The 14,945-nt window shown below is 44.4% G+C and overlaps 1 protein-coding gene across 4 annotated transcripts in view; it reads left to right on the top strand.

Moving 5' to 3' along the window:
• The window catches only part of LOC118399095 (sodium/calcium exchanger 1), a 181,317-nt gene that overhangs the window by 148,220 nt on the left and 18,152 nt on the right, over nucleotides 1-14,945 (top strand). For 3 of the 4 annotated variants that reach the window (XM_035794888.2, XM_035794879.2, XM_035794896.2), the window contains exons 4-5: nucleotides 5,432-5,580; nucleotides 7,564-7,663. In XM_035794888.2, coding sequence (XP_035650781.1) covers nucleotides 5,432-5,580; nucleotides 7,564-7,663 — 249 coding nt within the window. The remainder of the gene's footprint in view (nucleotides 1-5,431; nucleotides 5,581-7,563; nucleotides 7,664-14,945) is intronic. The other variant, XM_035794907.2, reaches the window with a different exon arrangement.

The raw sequence follows: 14,945 nt of genomic DNA on the forward strand, positions 1-14,945 counted from the left end.
ACACATTTGGTTGGTCACCGAGCCATACTAAAGCACCCTTATGAGTAATGGGAAAAGTAGCTCCAATATCCTCCTCCGTAGTCTTTTGGTCCTGATTTGGCCCCGCTACCTCTGCCCTCCTCTGCTTGCTCCAGTGTGACTGGGTTTGAATGGCCCCATGGTGGTGCGACGGAGGGGAACCAATGGCTTTGGAGCTGATGTTAACCCACAATGCACTGCCGGGCTGCGGACTGGAAATGGCATTCTGAATGCTTCCCATCGCACCAAATCAGATCACTGCACTAGACCGTGGGACAGCGGTGGTTCTGAATTACTGCCACACGCCCCAGAGAGTTGGAGAGAGGGAGAGAGAGAGGGAGGGAGAGAGAGAGAGAGAGAGAGAGAGAGAGAGAGAGAGAGAGAGAGAGAGAGAGAGAGAGAGAGAGAGAGAGAGAGAGAGGAGAGAGAGAGAGGGAGAGAGAGAGAGAGAGAGAGGGAGAGAGAGAGAGAGAGGGAGAGAGAGAGAGAGAGAGAGAGAGAGAGAGAGAGAGAGAGAGAGAGAGAGAGAGGGAGAGGTGGAGTGAGTTAGGGAGGGAGGGAGGGAGGAGAGAGAGAGAGAGAGAGAGAGAGAGGGAGAGAGAGGGAGAGAGAGAGAGAGAGAGAGAGAAGAGAGAGAGACAGAGAGAGAGGAGAGAGAGGAGAGAGAGAGGAGAGAGAGGAGGGGGAGGAGAGGGAGGGAGGGAGGGGGAGGGAGGGAGGGAGGGAGGGAGGGAGGGAGGGAGGGAGGGAGGGAGGGAGGGAGGGGGCCAGATGTTTGAGAGAGAGAGAGAGAGAGAGATAGAGAGAGGGAGAGAGAAAGATGTGTTACAGCAGGAGTAGGTAACTAGATTCAGCAGCGTAGGGAGGGAGGGGGCCAGAGGTTTGGAGAGAGGGAGAGAGGGAAGAGGAAGTGAGAAAGAGAGCATAGAGGCAATAGAACCCTGTGTGGTTTGTATTAGATAATAGCAGGATTTTTCTCAAAACATCGGTCCAATATCCATACCTAGTCTCCAAGACATTGTCTTTTTCATATTCTTCATTTTGGATTTGAATTCACACAGTTTAGTAGAACAAGTCACAGTAGGCCCATATCCTTTCACTACAAAGTCATGTCAGCTTATAGTGATGTCATCATAGGCCTATGGGTTCAGGGGGGTGACAACTAGGTCATGGTATGACGTAACATCTTCCTCTCACAACTTAACATGTTGTATAATGTAGTGATAGAACATCCTTCCAGCCTCACAGAACACATGTAGAATTCTGTAGAACACTGCACTGTTCCCCTAGGATTTTCTTCAGCAGCGGTGGCAAAGGTAGTGGGTGTGTGGGGGAGATAGTGTTTTGTAGAACTGTGAGAATGTCACTTCTGGTGCCTTTTTAAAAGGACATTCTACTCCAAAATGCATAAAAAATGTGATGTTGACACCATCTGAAATATAACTGATGCGTGCCACGGCACCTTGTTTAAAGGAAGTTGAATGTAGTTTTCCGAGCTATTGCTAACTAGCGTTAGCATAACAACTGGACATCTATGGGAACAGCTATAATGCTAGCTGTTCCCATACACTTCCTGTCATTGGGCTAATGCTAGTTGACATACAGATACATAAAAAGGATATCCAAGTGTTGATCTGACTCTGGGTAAGTAGAAAACAGGCTTAATTGATAACATCTCGCACTATCCCTTTAAAAGCTCATCTCGGTAGAAATATTTTCGTTGTGCACAAATTAGTTTTCATTCCTGTTAGTGAGTATTTCATCCTTAGCCAAGTAAATCCATCCATCTGACAGGTGTGGCATATCAAGAAGCTAATTAAATTGCATGATCATTACACAGGTGCCTTGTACTGGGGACAATAAAAGGCCACTCTAAAATGTCTTGTTTTGTCGAACAACAATGCCACCGATGAGGGGGCTTGCAATTGGCATGCTGACTGCAGGAATGTCCACCAGAACTGTTGAATGCGAACTGCTTTACCATAAGCTGCCTCCAATGTCGTTTTAGAGAATTTAGCAGTACGTCGAACCAGCCTCAAAACTACAGACCACGTATATGGCGTCGTGTGAACAGAGTGCCCCATGGTGGTGGTGGGGTTATGGTATGAGCAGGCATAAGCTATGGACAATGAACATGTCTGCATTTTATCGACAGTAATTTGAATGCACAAAAATACCGCGGCGAGATCCTGAGGCCCATTTTATTTTTACCAACAGATCTGTATTTCCAGTCAGGTTAAATCCATAGATTAGGGCCTAATGCACTTGTTTCAATTGACTGATTTCCTCATATGAACTGTAACTCAGGAGAATAAATTCAATTGTTGCATGTTGCATTTATATTTTTGTACAGTATACTGTACATCATTGTTATCACTGCTAAATGAATATAGGGGAAACATTGACACAACAACGGCTTTGCTGTTAGAATGTCCATTGAAAATGCTCTTGGATCTTGATTCTGTAAGCCTGTGGTGGTTTTCTGTCCTAATTCTCCCCTACCTCCACTACTATCTATGAGCGAACCATCACAGCAGCCGAATGTTATTGTATTGTACGGCTCAACCAGCTGCACAGGCATTCAGTAACATCGTAGCTAACTACCTGGATACCAGTGAGAATCCCTCCACCAAATACACCTCTGATAAACCTAATGGTGAATACAGCTTGATATCCCTTCACCAAATACACCTCTGATAAACCTAATGGTAAATACAGTTTGATATCCCTCCACCAAATACACCTCTGATAAACCTAATGGTGAATACAGCTTGATATCCCTCCACCAAATACACCTCTGATAAACCTAATGGTGAATACAGCTTGATATCCCTCCACCAAATACACCTCTGATAAACCTAATGGTGAATACAGCTTGATATCCCTCCACCAAATACACCTCTGATAAACCTAATGGTGAATACAGCTTGATATCCCTCCACCAAATACACCTCTGATAAACCTAATGGTGAATACAGCTTGATATCCCTCCACCAAATACACCTCTGATAAACCTAATGGTGAATACAGCTTGATATCCCTCTGCCAACATACACATATCAGCCCCTAATGGTTATTAACAAAGTGAAGAATAGGCCTTTAATCATCTCATGATTTAACCACACTTGACAAGATCTCATGAAATGGAGTCATTATGATCTAATCCTCTCTTATATATCATTGGAGGGCCTGTAAAAAGTCTAGACTGACTGCATAGCTTAAAGGCCCAGTGCAGTCAAACATTTGCTTTTCCTGTGTTTTATATGTACAGTGTTTCCATGCTATGAAGTTGGAACAATACTGTGAAAGTGTGAAAATGATGACAATGCTCTTTTAGTGTAGGAGCTGTTTGAAGAAAAACACCTGAAATTTCAAGTCTGTTTTTAAGATATGTAACTTTCAAAATACTGAAATCTGATGCAGATATGTAGCTGCAAAATGCACCCTACAGGGATCATTTCAGTCATTTGAAAGTTACATATCTTGACAACTTGAGTGACAACCAAAACGTTTTGGGATTATGTCAACAATGGACCAATGAATCAAATACCACAAGATAGTTATTGGGTGGAGTTTTCCTTTAATTCCTTTACAGCTTGTTTTCCATTTTTCCCTCCTCACTCAGACCACTCCCAAATCTTTGCTTTAGAAATTGCTGTTGCTAAGAATCCTTTTTAAATGTTTTATTTATTTAAAACAATCACAGTAAGTAACTTAATTGTTACCCAGAAATTATTTAATATTGAGATAAAAATGGCTGCATTGGGCCTTTAATGATGGGTGTACTGTACACTCATCCAACATGGCATTTTGAACGTAACGTTTTTAAGTTGTCATATTTGGTTAAGTTTTCAATTCTATTTGATAGTTACTTCCAAATGCATTCCTGTGGATTTGAAGAGCCATAAAATATGAGTAATAAATGTATGCCATTAGGATTTCTGCACAATTGGCAATGTGGTGCAGTTGTCCACTGTAGAATCCACTTCTCCTTTATTTAGACAGGGAGTCCCATTAAGACCAGGGTCTCTTTTCCAGGAAGCCCTGCAGATTTACCACACACGTAGCTGAGATGCACTTTCCTTGTTCTTCACTGACCTCTGATCAGTTTGAGGGTGGCAGGGCTGAGGCTGACACTAGTAGGCAGTGTGTTCCACACTGGTTAGAGGTCAGTGAGGAGGACATTTGTTACCCACTGACACGACCGAGCTGCTCCACGCTGAGTGAGACCTCTACTGAGATCCTTCCACTGTGACAGAGATGCATTCACGTTTACCAGGATGAAGAAAAAACTACAAATGAAGGCAACTCATTGATGGATTCAATCCTTCTACTAACAATAAGAAATAGTTTCCCTCAAAGCATTAATGACACCACGCCATAAACAGCAGCCTCCAGCGGGAGCTGGAGAACAGCACACTATGTTGTTGTTTCTTCAAGTCAAGCAGCCAGGTCTTCCTCGAATAGTGGTCGAAGGTATATGCATGGATGATTGTATAGCTTTATTGGTTCTATGTGTTATGGCCCTTCGTTGTGTGGCAGGTCTGGATCATTTGTGTCACCTTAAACCCACCATGAACCCATTGACGTTAACCTGCCCCGCCCCCCTGCTGTTATCCCTCCCTGCTACCCCATCACCTCAGCAATCATCCTCAGCCTCTTCCTCTTCTCTCCCTCCATCCTACCCTACTCCCAGCATCACTCTAACCCAGTGGAATGAGCCCATCCATCAGGGAGAGAGTGCAGGGCCCATTCCCATAGTATTCTCATTTGCCTTGCTGTGAACTTGGAAGCACAACTCGGCTGCCTCTCTCTGTGATGAATATGATTGGCTTGGAGGTGGTGGGTGATGGGGGAGTGGAGGGTCGGCGCTAAACAGCTTTTACTTTCACCTGTACAATGACCTATTAATCGTCTGGGGGGTGAGAGCTGTAAGGGTTACAATCATGTTGTTTTTCTTGAAACAACCATTTAGTCTGTCTGTCAAAGAGAATTTTTCTCACCATAGCTTACTTGGCTAGATAAGGGTTATGTAAGTAAATATGTGAGGAAAAACAAGAAAGCATATTTTACACCGCATTATAAACTGGGTGGTTCCAGCCCTGAATGCTGATTGGCTGAAAGCCGTGGTATATAAGACTGTATACCATTGGTAACCAGCTTATAATAGCAATAAGGCACCTCGGGGGTTTGTGGTATATGGCCAATATACCACGGCTAATGGCTTTATCCAGGCACGTTGCATCGTGCATAAGAACAGCCCTTATCCGTGGTATACTGGCCATATACCACACCCCCGCCTGCCTTACTGCTTAAATGTACCACTTTCATGTCGATGGCTTCCACAATATTACTACACAACATGTCAGTTGTCATGGGCGTCAGTCACAATCCACCGTCTTATGTCTCTCAGCTACAGAGGTGGCTGAGAAGGAGGTGGAAGAGGTGGTGCCGCTAACAGGAGTGGATGATGAGGAGCAACGCATCGCTGATATGGGTCGACCCACGCTTGGGGATCACGTCAAACTTGAAATCATCATCGAGGAATCCTATGAGTTTAAGGTGTGTGCTCGTGTGTTTACACATATTCCATTTCATTTCTCTCACGTAATGCACTCCTCAGAGACTCATCAGATAGACATACACGCATATGTAGTAATCATGGAGTGATATAACTGTGTATGTGCATGCTCTCCTCTTTCACTCACACTCACTCTTCAGACAAACACAGATGTGATTATCATGAATATTAAGGTGTGTGTGTGTGTGTGTGTGTGTGTGTGTGTGTGTGTGTGTGTGTGTGTGTGTGTGTGTGTGTGTGTGTGTGTGTGTGTGTGTGTGTGTGTGTGTGTGTGTGTGTGTGTGTGTGTGTGTGTGTGTGTGTGTGTGTGTGTTTGTCCGCACACGCAAATGCTTTTTTCTCCCACACACACTCTTCAGACTGATGGGTGGATGCTTGTGAGCACTTGACGGATCGTCTCCTGTTCTTACTGGAGTGGCTCTCACTGTGAGGTTGGGTGGGAGGCTATGGGAGGGAGGGGGCCTATGGATCCTATAGCTGGCTGAAGGACTCTGTATCCTGGGGGGGCTGGAGAGTTTAATTGGGTCTAACCTCAGAGTCATAGCGAGTGGCTGCTTCAAAAGAGCTTCAACTTTCAGACGGTAGTCTGCAACTTTTCCGCTTTAAGATTAACGTCAACCAAGACCCAGAATCCCTTGCCTGGGGCTAACAGATAGGACTGAGGAAGTAGGTGATTTGCCGACAGTAGATTTCTCTCTCTTCCTCTTCTTTGCACAACTTCAATCCAACACACCTTGCTAGGAATTGGACAGTAGATGAAGCTGTCCGTCTATTTCTCCAAATATCAATATGTTATATCTGAGACCTTAGCAGAGCTGGAGAGAATAGTGTAGTTGTCCATTCCTGTATAAACCTGAGTTTAAACCATCCCACCATTTACATTCCAAAGCTAAAGTCAACTCAATTACCATTGTAGTTTCCTTCCAGAGAAGGGAATATCGGATTTTCCTTCCGATGGTGAGGGAAGACAGAAGGGGATGGACAGAGGAGAAGGAGGGTACTCTCCAGCTGTCATCCCAGGAGTGGAGGAAGGGTGGTGGAAGGGATGGACAGAGGAGAAGGAGGGTACTCTCAAGCTGTCATCCCAGGAGTGGAGGAAGGGTGGTGGAAGGGATGGACAGAGGAGAAGGAGGGTACTCTCAAGCTGTCATCCCAGGAGTGGAGGAATGGTGGTGGAAGGGATGGACAGAGGAGAAGGAGGGTACTCTCCAGCTGTCATCCCAGGAGTGGAGGAAGGGTGGTGGAAGGGATGGACAGAGGAGAAGGAGGGTACTCTCAAGCTGTCATCCCAGGAGTGGAGGAAGGGTGGTGGAAGGGATGGACAGAGGAGAAGGAGGGTACTCTCAAGCTGTCATCCCAGGAGTGGAGGAAGGGTGGTGGAAGGGATGGACAGAGGAGAAGGAGGGTACTCTCAAGCTGTCATCCCAGGAGTGGAGGAATGGTGGTGGAAGGGATGGATCGAGCAGGAGTTGTTTCCTTCTGTAGGGAGAGAAATCCATTTTTTCCTGTTTTGGAATCTATACAGGCTCTGATGAGGTTTGATTTCCTGAGTGTACTCTAGGAGCACCTGCACCTGTCCTATGGGAAGCAGCCTTTATCAAAGAGAGGATTGCAGCTAAAGGCCCAGTAACAGACTGAACCTCCGCGCTCTATACTCCTGGCCTATGTTATTATCATAGTATGTGGACAGCATCGTCAACTAGCTCCCGAGCACTGGCTCTTGACTACTATAGCAGTTGCATTACATGGCCGAGGCCGTACTTACAACACCCAAGCTCTCTACCCAACCTTTCCCTCATTGTTTATTCTAAATACATGCTTACTACAGACAAGTACATATGTTTTAAAGACAGAAATAGTCATGTGTCCTATATGAATTTGTCGACTAGATGCCCTTGCTTTCCTATGTGCATTTCCCCAATATGTTCTTCCTGAACTCCATGTGTTTGGTGTTCCCTGTGCAGAACACTGTGGACAAGCTGATTAAGAAGACTAATCTGGCCCTGCTGGTGGGGACTAACAGCTGGAGAGACCAGTTCATCGAGGCCATCACTGTCAGCGCCGGTGAGTTGAATGCTTTGACCATCGCACGAGTGTGTGTGCTGTAGCAAGATCAAGGGTGTGGGGTTTCCACGTCACCAAGTTCAATAACAAAACAGGCACCAGTAGCACAAATAGAATGCAAAGGGGAAGTTTATTTGGGATTTTCGTACACAGGGAAAGAAGAAGGAGGCATTCACCAATCACCTCAGTCCACAAGCTGTTCTCTTTGTCCGTTCCGTTTTCTAGGGGTAATCCTCACACTCGGGTCCTCAGCCAATCCTGGTACACAAGGGTGTTAGTCCAACAGTCCAGGTCACAACATGTAATCTCACAGATAGTAATCTCACAGATAGTAATCTCACAGATAGTAATCTCACAGATAGTAATCTCACAGATAGTAATCTCTCTTCTCCCACTCTTCATAATGCTCTTGGTTCTCTCCTACTCTGCCTTGCTGTGCAGGCTGCTTCCCCCTTTTATCCCCAAACACTCCCTGGCTTAACGAGTTACAGTCTTGCCTCGGGCAGGAAGTCCATATAAGGCCCGGGGGTGGGGCCAATGGACTGCCAGATTTCTCCCCTCAATCACCACTCCCCTCACCTCTCCCTGCCGGCTGCCACAGTGCGTGCGTGTGTGCAATCCTTTCTTACAACGGACGAGCTGCAGCATCTCCTCAGAAGATAGATTTTCAATGTAAACACCAACTGGTGGAAATCTGGAGCACTGCAGTCCCACTCCAAGGCTTCCCAAGGCCTCTGTTGATTAGAGATGCCATCTTGTCAGAGCATAGCATTGTTTCCTTATTACCTTATGTGTGCTTGTCAGTGTCTATGTGTGAACAGTTTGGTTTCTAAAGAGGACATGGCAACTAGCCTTGAAAACTCTGTGAGTGTGTGGCCACTGAAGCACTTTGGATTTTCGTTGAGGTGTGAATGTGTTTTGTGTGGATTTTCTTTTGTATCTGTGTGTGTGTATGAGTGTGTTGAAAGTTACAGCATGTCACTGTGTGTGTACGTGTGTGTGTGTGTGTTTGTGCGCTAGTTATCTAGTGTGTCGTCCAATTATTCCCGCTCTGGCTCAATTAATGACAAGCCCTGTCCCTGCTCTCTTATCTGGGATTAGGCTGTGTTGACGTTTTGACAGCGGGAGTGTGTCTGCGTGTGTGCGTGCTTTGGTGTGTGTGTGTGTGTGTGTGTGTGTGTGTGTGTGTGTGTGTGTGTGTGTGTGTGTGTGTGTGTGTGTGTGTGTGTGTGTGTGTGTGTGTGTGTGTGTGTGTGTGTGTGTGTGTGTGTGTGTGTGTGTGTGTTTGCGTGCGTGCGTTTGTGTGTGTGTGTGTGTGTGCCTCCTGGATCGACTAGACACTAACCCGTCACACACCCCAGGTATTTAAGCTCCTTTTGTTGCCTCTCTCTCTCTCTCTCTCTCTCTCTCTCTCTCTCTCTCTCTCTCTCTCTCTCTCTCTCTCTCTCTCTCTGTCTAGCTCTTTCTCTATCTTTACCTCTGGACTTGCTGCTGTGTTTAAAATGCATATACAGTCATGAAATATTGATCTTCCCTTACCTCCCCTCTCTCTTTATCTTTCTTTCTTTTTTTTCTTTCTTTCACCCTGCAGCAACCCTGATTATATTTGCTCTGAAGTCAGTAGAGAGGGAGAGTGTGTCAGACAGCGTAGCATTTGCAGGGCTAGCCTCCTCACAAGTTAGTTTAAGAGAAATCATTGGCTTCCCACTGTGACTTGGTCCAGGGTGTTGACGGAGATTGGGTGTGAAATTCCTGCCAGTGGGTGGGTTGGTGGCTACTCCAAAACCTGTGGGACAGCAATGCTGTGTGGAATCCCACATTAAAAAATACAGTTTACTACAGAATACTACAGTACTTACTATATAATTTTGAACTGTAGTATACTGTAGAATACTATACTACATACTGTAGTATACCTCGATCATGAGTAGTACGTACTATAGGATTTTGTAGTATACTGTGGAATACTACAGTAAATAATAGAGTATACTACAGACAGCAAAAACACTACAGTAAATAATACAGTAATGTCTGCAAAAACATACAGTGAATGCCATAGTATTTAACCATCATATATATAGTATAGTATTTTTTCATGTGGGATGTGCGTGTGTGTATGTGTGGCCGTTGTCCACAGTGTTCACTTCTTCCCCCATATCATTCTCAGATAAATGTCCTGACAGTCAGTTAATAACTCCCCTGACAACTCTGTCATTTTTTCCTTTCATGAATATGCCCGTCTCTTTGGGGACTTTGGATGATGGGTGTGAGTGTGAGCTTCTGTGGCTGTGCAGATGGGTGTGTCATAAGTGTGTGTGTCTCTGTGTCTGTACTCTCTGTGACCTGTGAGTGACAGCACCACCACGGAGCTAATACAGTGCTAGATGATTCATTTATTTGGCCATCACCGCTAAAGAGAAGAGAGACTGCTGAGTTGTGACAAGAATAGCGAGACTGTGACTGACTGCAGAGAACCTCCCCAGGCCTATCTCAATGACACAGCAGCATATGTACTCTTCACTGCCAGTCAGAGAGAAATTATTACCTGGAATTACTTTAACGACCATCCTCTATCAACACTGAGCAGCTGTAATAGAGATGTGACTCATTGATGAAGTCGAGGATGAGGAGTTGGCGGAGATACACAGATATGCCTTCAGCAGGCAGAGAAAGAGGGGGAGGAGTAGTAAGGAAGATAGGGGAAATAGATGAAAGGAAGCCTCAGAGAATAGATCACACTTTTCTTATTGAGTGTTACAGCAGGAGTAGGTTACTAGATTCAGCAGCGGACCAATTGTTGTAGGAGCAGCTGGTCGGGGGCCATAACATAATTATAATAATTATATAATAATAAGCACTGCAAATTGACTACAACTGAGCCCAAAACAGAGAGTGTATTTGAAAATAACAATAATTTCATACTTTGATTACGTTGAGACTGGATAACACCTTTTTTTGTGGGAATGCTTCAACCAGACATGAAATATATATTTATTTATTAACAAAATAAATCACTTGTGGGCCAGTTGTGGCCCGTGGGCCGCCTGTTGCTGACCCCTAGGATACAGTATGTGATTGTCTGTGTCTGTGTGTGTGTGTGTGTGTGTTGCAGATGTGTGATGGGTTATCCTACAGGATTCATCCCATTAACTGTCACTGCATGGGGAGAGATTGGCTCAGTCTTATCTCTTTACCATAGCTAACTGGTTAATTGGCTCAGTTAGCCTATAGCTCCGTAGCTAATAGCTTAGCTTATAGCTTAGCATGCAGGCTGGTTCTAATGCTGAGGATTTGACAGACTTCAACCAGCGTTGGAGTCTCAGCGTAGAGTTTAATATTAGTGTTCCTCAGCTAGGATGTGAACCCACTGACCCTCTAGTTATCCCTCTCTCTCTCTCTCTCTCTCTCTCTCTCTCTCTCTCTCTCTCTCTCTCTCTCTCTCTCTCTCTCTCTCTCTCTCTCTCTCTCTCTCTCTCTCTCTCCATATATATCTCTAATTTCTTCCCTAACCTCTGCTGGCTAAACTCAATCATTTAACATCCGGGACAGTGAAGTGTTTAATTGGAATTTACAGTGCTTTCGGAAAAGTATTCAGACCCCTTGACTTTTTCCAAATGTTGTTACATTACAGCCTTATTCTAAAATGGATTAAATAAAAACAAAATCCTCAGCAATCTACACACAATACCCCATAATGACAAAGCGAAAACAGGTTTTTAGACATTTTTGCAAATGTATTACAACTAACTAACAGAAATACCTTATTTACATAACCCTTTGCTATGAAACTCGAAACCATGCTATTAGGTTGAAGAAATTGTCTGTAGAGCTCCGAGACAGGATTATGTCAAGGCACAGATCTGGGGAAGGGTACAAAATCATTTCTGCAGAATTGAAGGTACCCAAGAACACAGTGGCTTCCATCATTCTTAAATGGAAGAAGTTTGGAACCACCAAGACTCATCATAGAGCTGCCCGCCCAGACAACAATCGGGGGAGAAGGGCCTTGGTCAGGGAGGTGACAGGGAGGGAGGTGACCAAGAACCCAATGGTCACTCTGACAGAGCTACAGAGTTCCTCTGGGGAGATGAGAGAACCTTCCAGAAGGACAACCATTGCTGCAGCACTCCACCAATCAGGTCTTTCTGGTAGAGTGGCCAAATGGAAGCCACTTCTCAGTAAAAGGCACTTGGAGTTTTCCAAAAGGCACCTAAAGACTCTCAGACCATGTGAAACAAGAATCTCTGGTCTGATGAAACCAAGATTGAACTCTTTGGCATGAATGCATCACATCTGGAAGAAACCTGGCACCATCCCTGCAGTGAAGCATGGTGGTGGCAGCATCATGTTTTAGGGATGTTTTTCAGAGGCAGGGACTGAAAGTATAGTCAGGATCGAGGGAAAGATGAACGGAGCAAATTACTCAGGACTTCAGACTGGGATGAAGTTTCACCTTCCAACAGGACAACGACCCTAAGCACACAGCCAAGACAACACAGGAGTGGCTTCGGGACAAGTCTCTGAATGTTCTCGAGTGGCCCAGCCAGAGCCCCGACTTGAACCCGATCGAACATCTCTGGACAGACCTGAGAATTTCTGTGCAGCAACGCTCCCCATCCAACCTGACAGAGCTTGAGAGGATCTGAAGAGAAGAATGGGAGAAACTCCCAAAATACAGCTGTTTCAAGCTTTGTCACTATGGGGTATTGCATGTAGATTGATGAGAAAATAACAACATTTTAATCAATTCTAGAATAAGGCTGTAACCTAACAAAATGTGGGAAAAGCCAAGGGGTCTGAATACTTTCCGAAGGCAGTGTAAATATGAATATGAATGTAGTGCTCTGGTCCTGTGTGCTCAGTTTAATGTCGCCTCCGCTGGGTTTGGAGCTGGCTGCCTCTTCCTATAGGGCATGATGGAAGATGAACACCTCCTTAATGACCTCTCACTGTCACCTACAACCTGCTATTACCTGCAGACACACTGGACACTCTCTCTTCCTCCTTCTTTCTACAGCATCTCTTTATCTCGCTCTCTTTCTCTCTCTCTTTCCCTATTCATGGTTTTACTTCTGTCTGTGCACCATAGTGTGTGTTGGCATCTGTAATGTGTGTTCGAGTTGATGTGTATAATTTATATTGCTGAGCGATTAGTGACTTTTGAGGTCGGTTCGGTTTTGGTTCGGTTATAAAAAAAATGATATAATCACAGTTTTCGGTTTCATTATTATTTATTTTCTTTACGTTAAATGCATTATGAAATAATGACATTACAATGATTTTAGAGCTTTTTAATGGAAATTCTAATGGAAATTCTTGACCTGATTTCTCTCTTGAATTATTTTATTTCTCTCCAGAGAAACATTGCATTGGGCTCACAAAAAATAAATTAATTTAATTCAAATCATTTAACTGACGTCGGTCAATTAGTTGTTTAATAACCCCAAAAATTAAATGTTGGTTAATCGCTCAGCACTAGTAATTTGTGTGAATGTGTATGTGTCCTGTAGTCTATGCTGTGTGTGCAGAAGGTGTGATCATCACAGCAATGTTCATTATTCACACTACCTAAACACACACACTACTACAGTATGTGGCGATACAGAGGACATTGCCTGACCTTATCTGACCTTTGTTGACACGTGCCACACAGGGGTCAGTTTAATTGGCAAGGTACAGACCTAGGGGACTCAGAGCACAGCTACCTGCTGAGACAGACAGATGGCAGCCTGGACAAACATTAGCTTGGATGTTGTTGTTCTGGAGTCCAAACAGAAAGCGCTGATCTAGTCAAAGGAATAGAATGGTTTATTATCCTCCTCCTGTGAGGAAATTCAAGATAGAGAGAGAGAGAATCAGTCTATTAGTGACAGCCACGACTCAACTCAAGAGAATTGATTCCAGTGGATACAGTTTAACTATACCAGGGAATATGTTAGTCCGAATCAGAAATCCACACGAAATCCATACTGTAGCGAAATTCTATGATGTGTATGTTAATGTTAACCTTTATGTGTGTGAGATTACCTGGGACAGAAGAAGCATTTCAACAGCATTTCAAATGATTTAAGGAATGTACTTGTTGACCCTGAAATCGTCTAAAAAACGAGCCACCATTAACCATCCGTTAAAAGCATTTAGACATATAAGCAGGCTGGCTGTGTGGGGGCAGTATTCTGCCTAGCATTAACAGGTTAAGGTGGCCGTGGCTAATGGGCAATTCTCCTCAGACAAGGTGTGTTGTGGTGCCGCAGGAGATAAAGCCAGCCTGTTTACTGATACATTAAGTGGATGTGTGTGTGACAAGACTGTAAAGTGGGAGTTTTGAAAGGGCGTAACCACCATTCATTTTTTCTGTATGCTTTTCTCTCTCTCTCTCTCTCTCTCTCTCTCTCTCTCTCTCTCTCTCTCTCTCTCTCTCTCTCTCTCTCTCTCTCTCTCTCTCTCTCTCTCTCTCTCTCTCTCTCTCTCTCTCTCTCTCTCTCTCTCTCTCTCAATTCAATTCAATTCAAGGGCTTTATTGGCATGGGAAACATGTGTTAACATTGCCAAAGCAAGTGAGGTAGACAACATACAAAGTGAATATATAAAGTGAAAAACAACAAAAATTAACAGTAAACTTCTCTCTCTCTCTCTCTCTCTCTCTCTCTCTCTCTCTCTCTCTCTCTCTCTCTCTCTCCCTCTCCCTCTCCCTCTCACTCTCTGTCTCTCTCTCTCTCTCTATCTATCTCCCCCTCTCTCTCTCTCTGTGTGTGCGTAAAACTGGCACACACTGTGCTGCACATATGTATATCATTTTGTATTATATCTGCAGTAGAACACAGAGTACATTTATCTCCCTCAACCTCTCTCTCATAACTGTGTGTTTAATGATGAGTAACCACAGGCAGGGATGTGAGCCGCAGAGCCCGCTCAGGCTATAAAGTAATGTCCCTCTGTTGGCTTACTTTATTACTCCAGTCACTTCCCTGCTGAATATTCCTTCTAGAATAGCCTCTCTCTCTCTCTCTCTCTCTCTCTCCTTCCTACTGCAATCTCTATTTTTCCCTCCTACTTCCTCCTCTCTAACTCTCCATGGGAAGGAACGTCTGATTAATACAGTATGAGCGGTAAGAAACCAGGAGGGAAGGAGGAAAGAAATTGATGTAGAGAGAGGAAGGAGAGGGGTTGATGGTAGAGAGCATAGATCGAAAGGAATGGTCGATAGACAGATTAAAGAAAATGATAAGGGAGGAAAGTAGAGAGGAGGTGTCAGGGGTGTGAAGGAGTGGTAGATGGACTA

This window comes from Oncorhynchus keta, chromosome 2 (genome assembly GCF_023373465.1).
Source record: "Oncorhynchus keta strain PuntledgeMale-10-30-2019 chromosome 2, Oket_V2, whole genome shotgun sequence".
NCBI classification, from domain to species: Eukaryota; Metazoa; Chordata; class Actinopteri; order Salmoniformes; family Salmonidae; genus Oncorhynchus; species Oncorhynchus keta.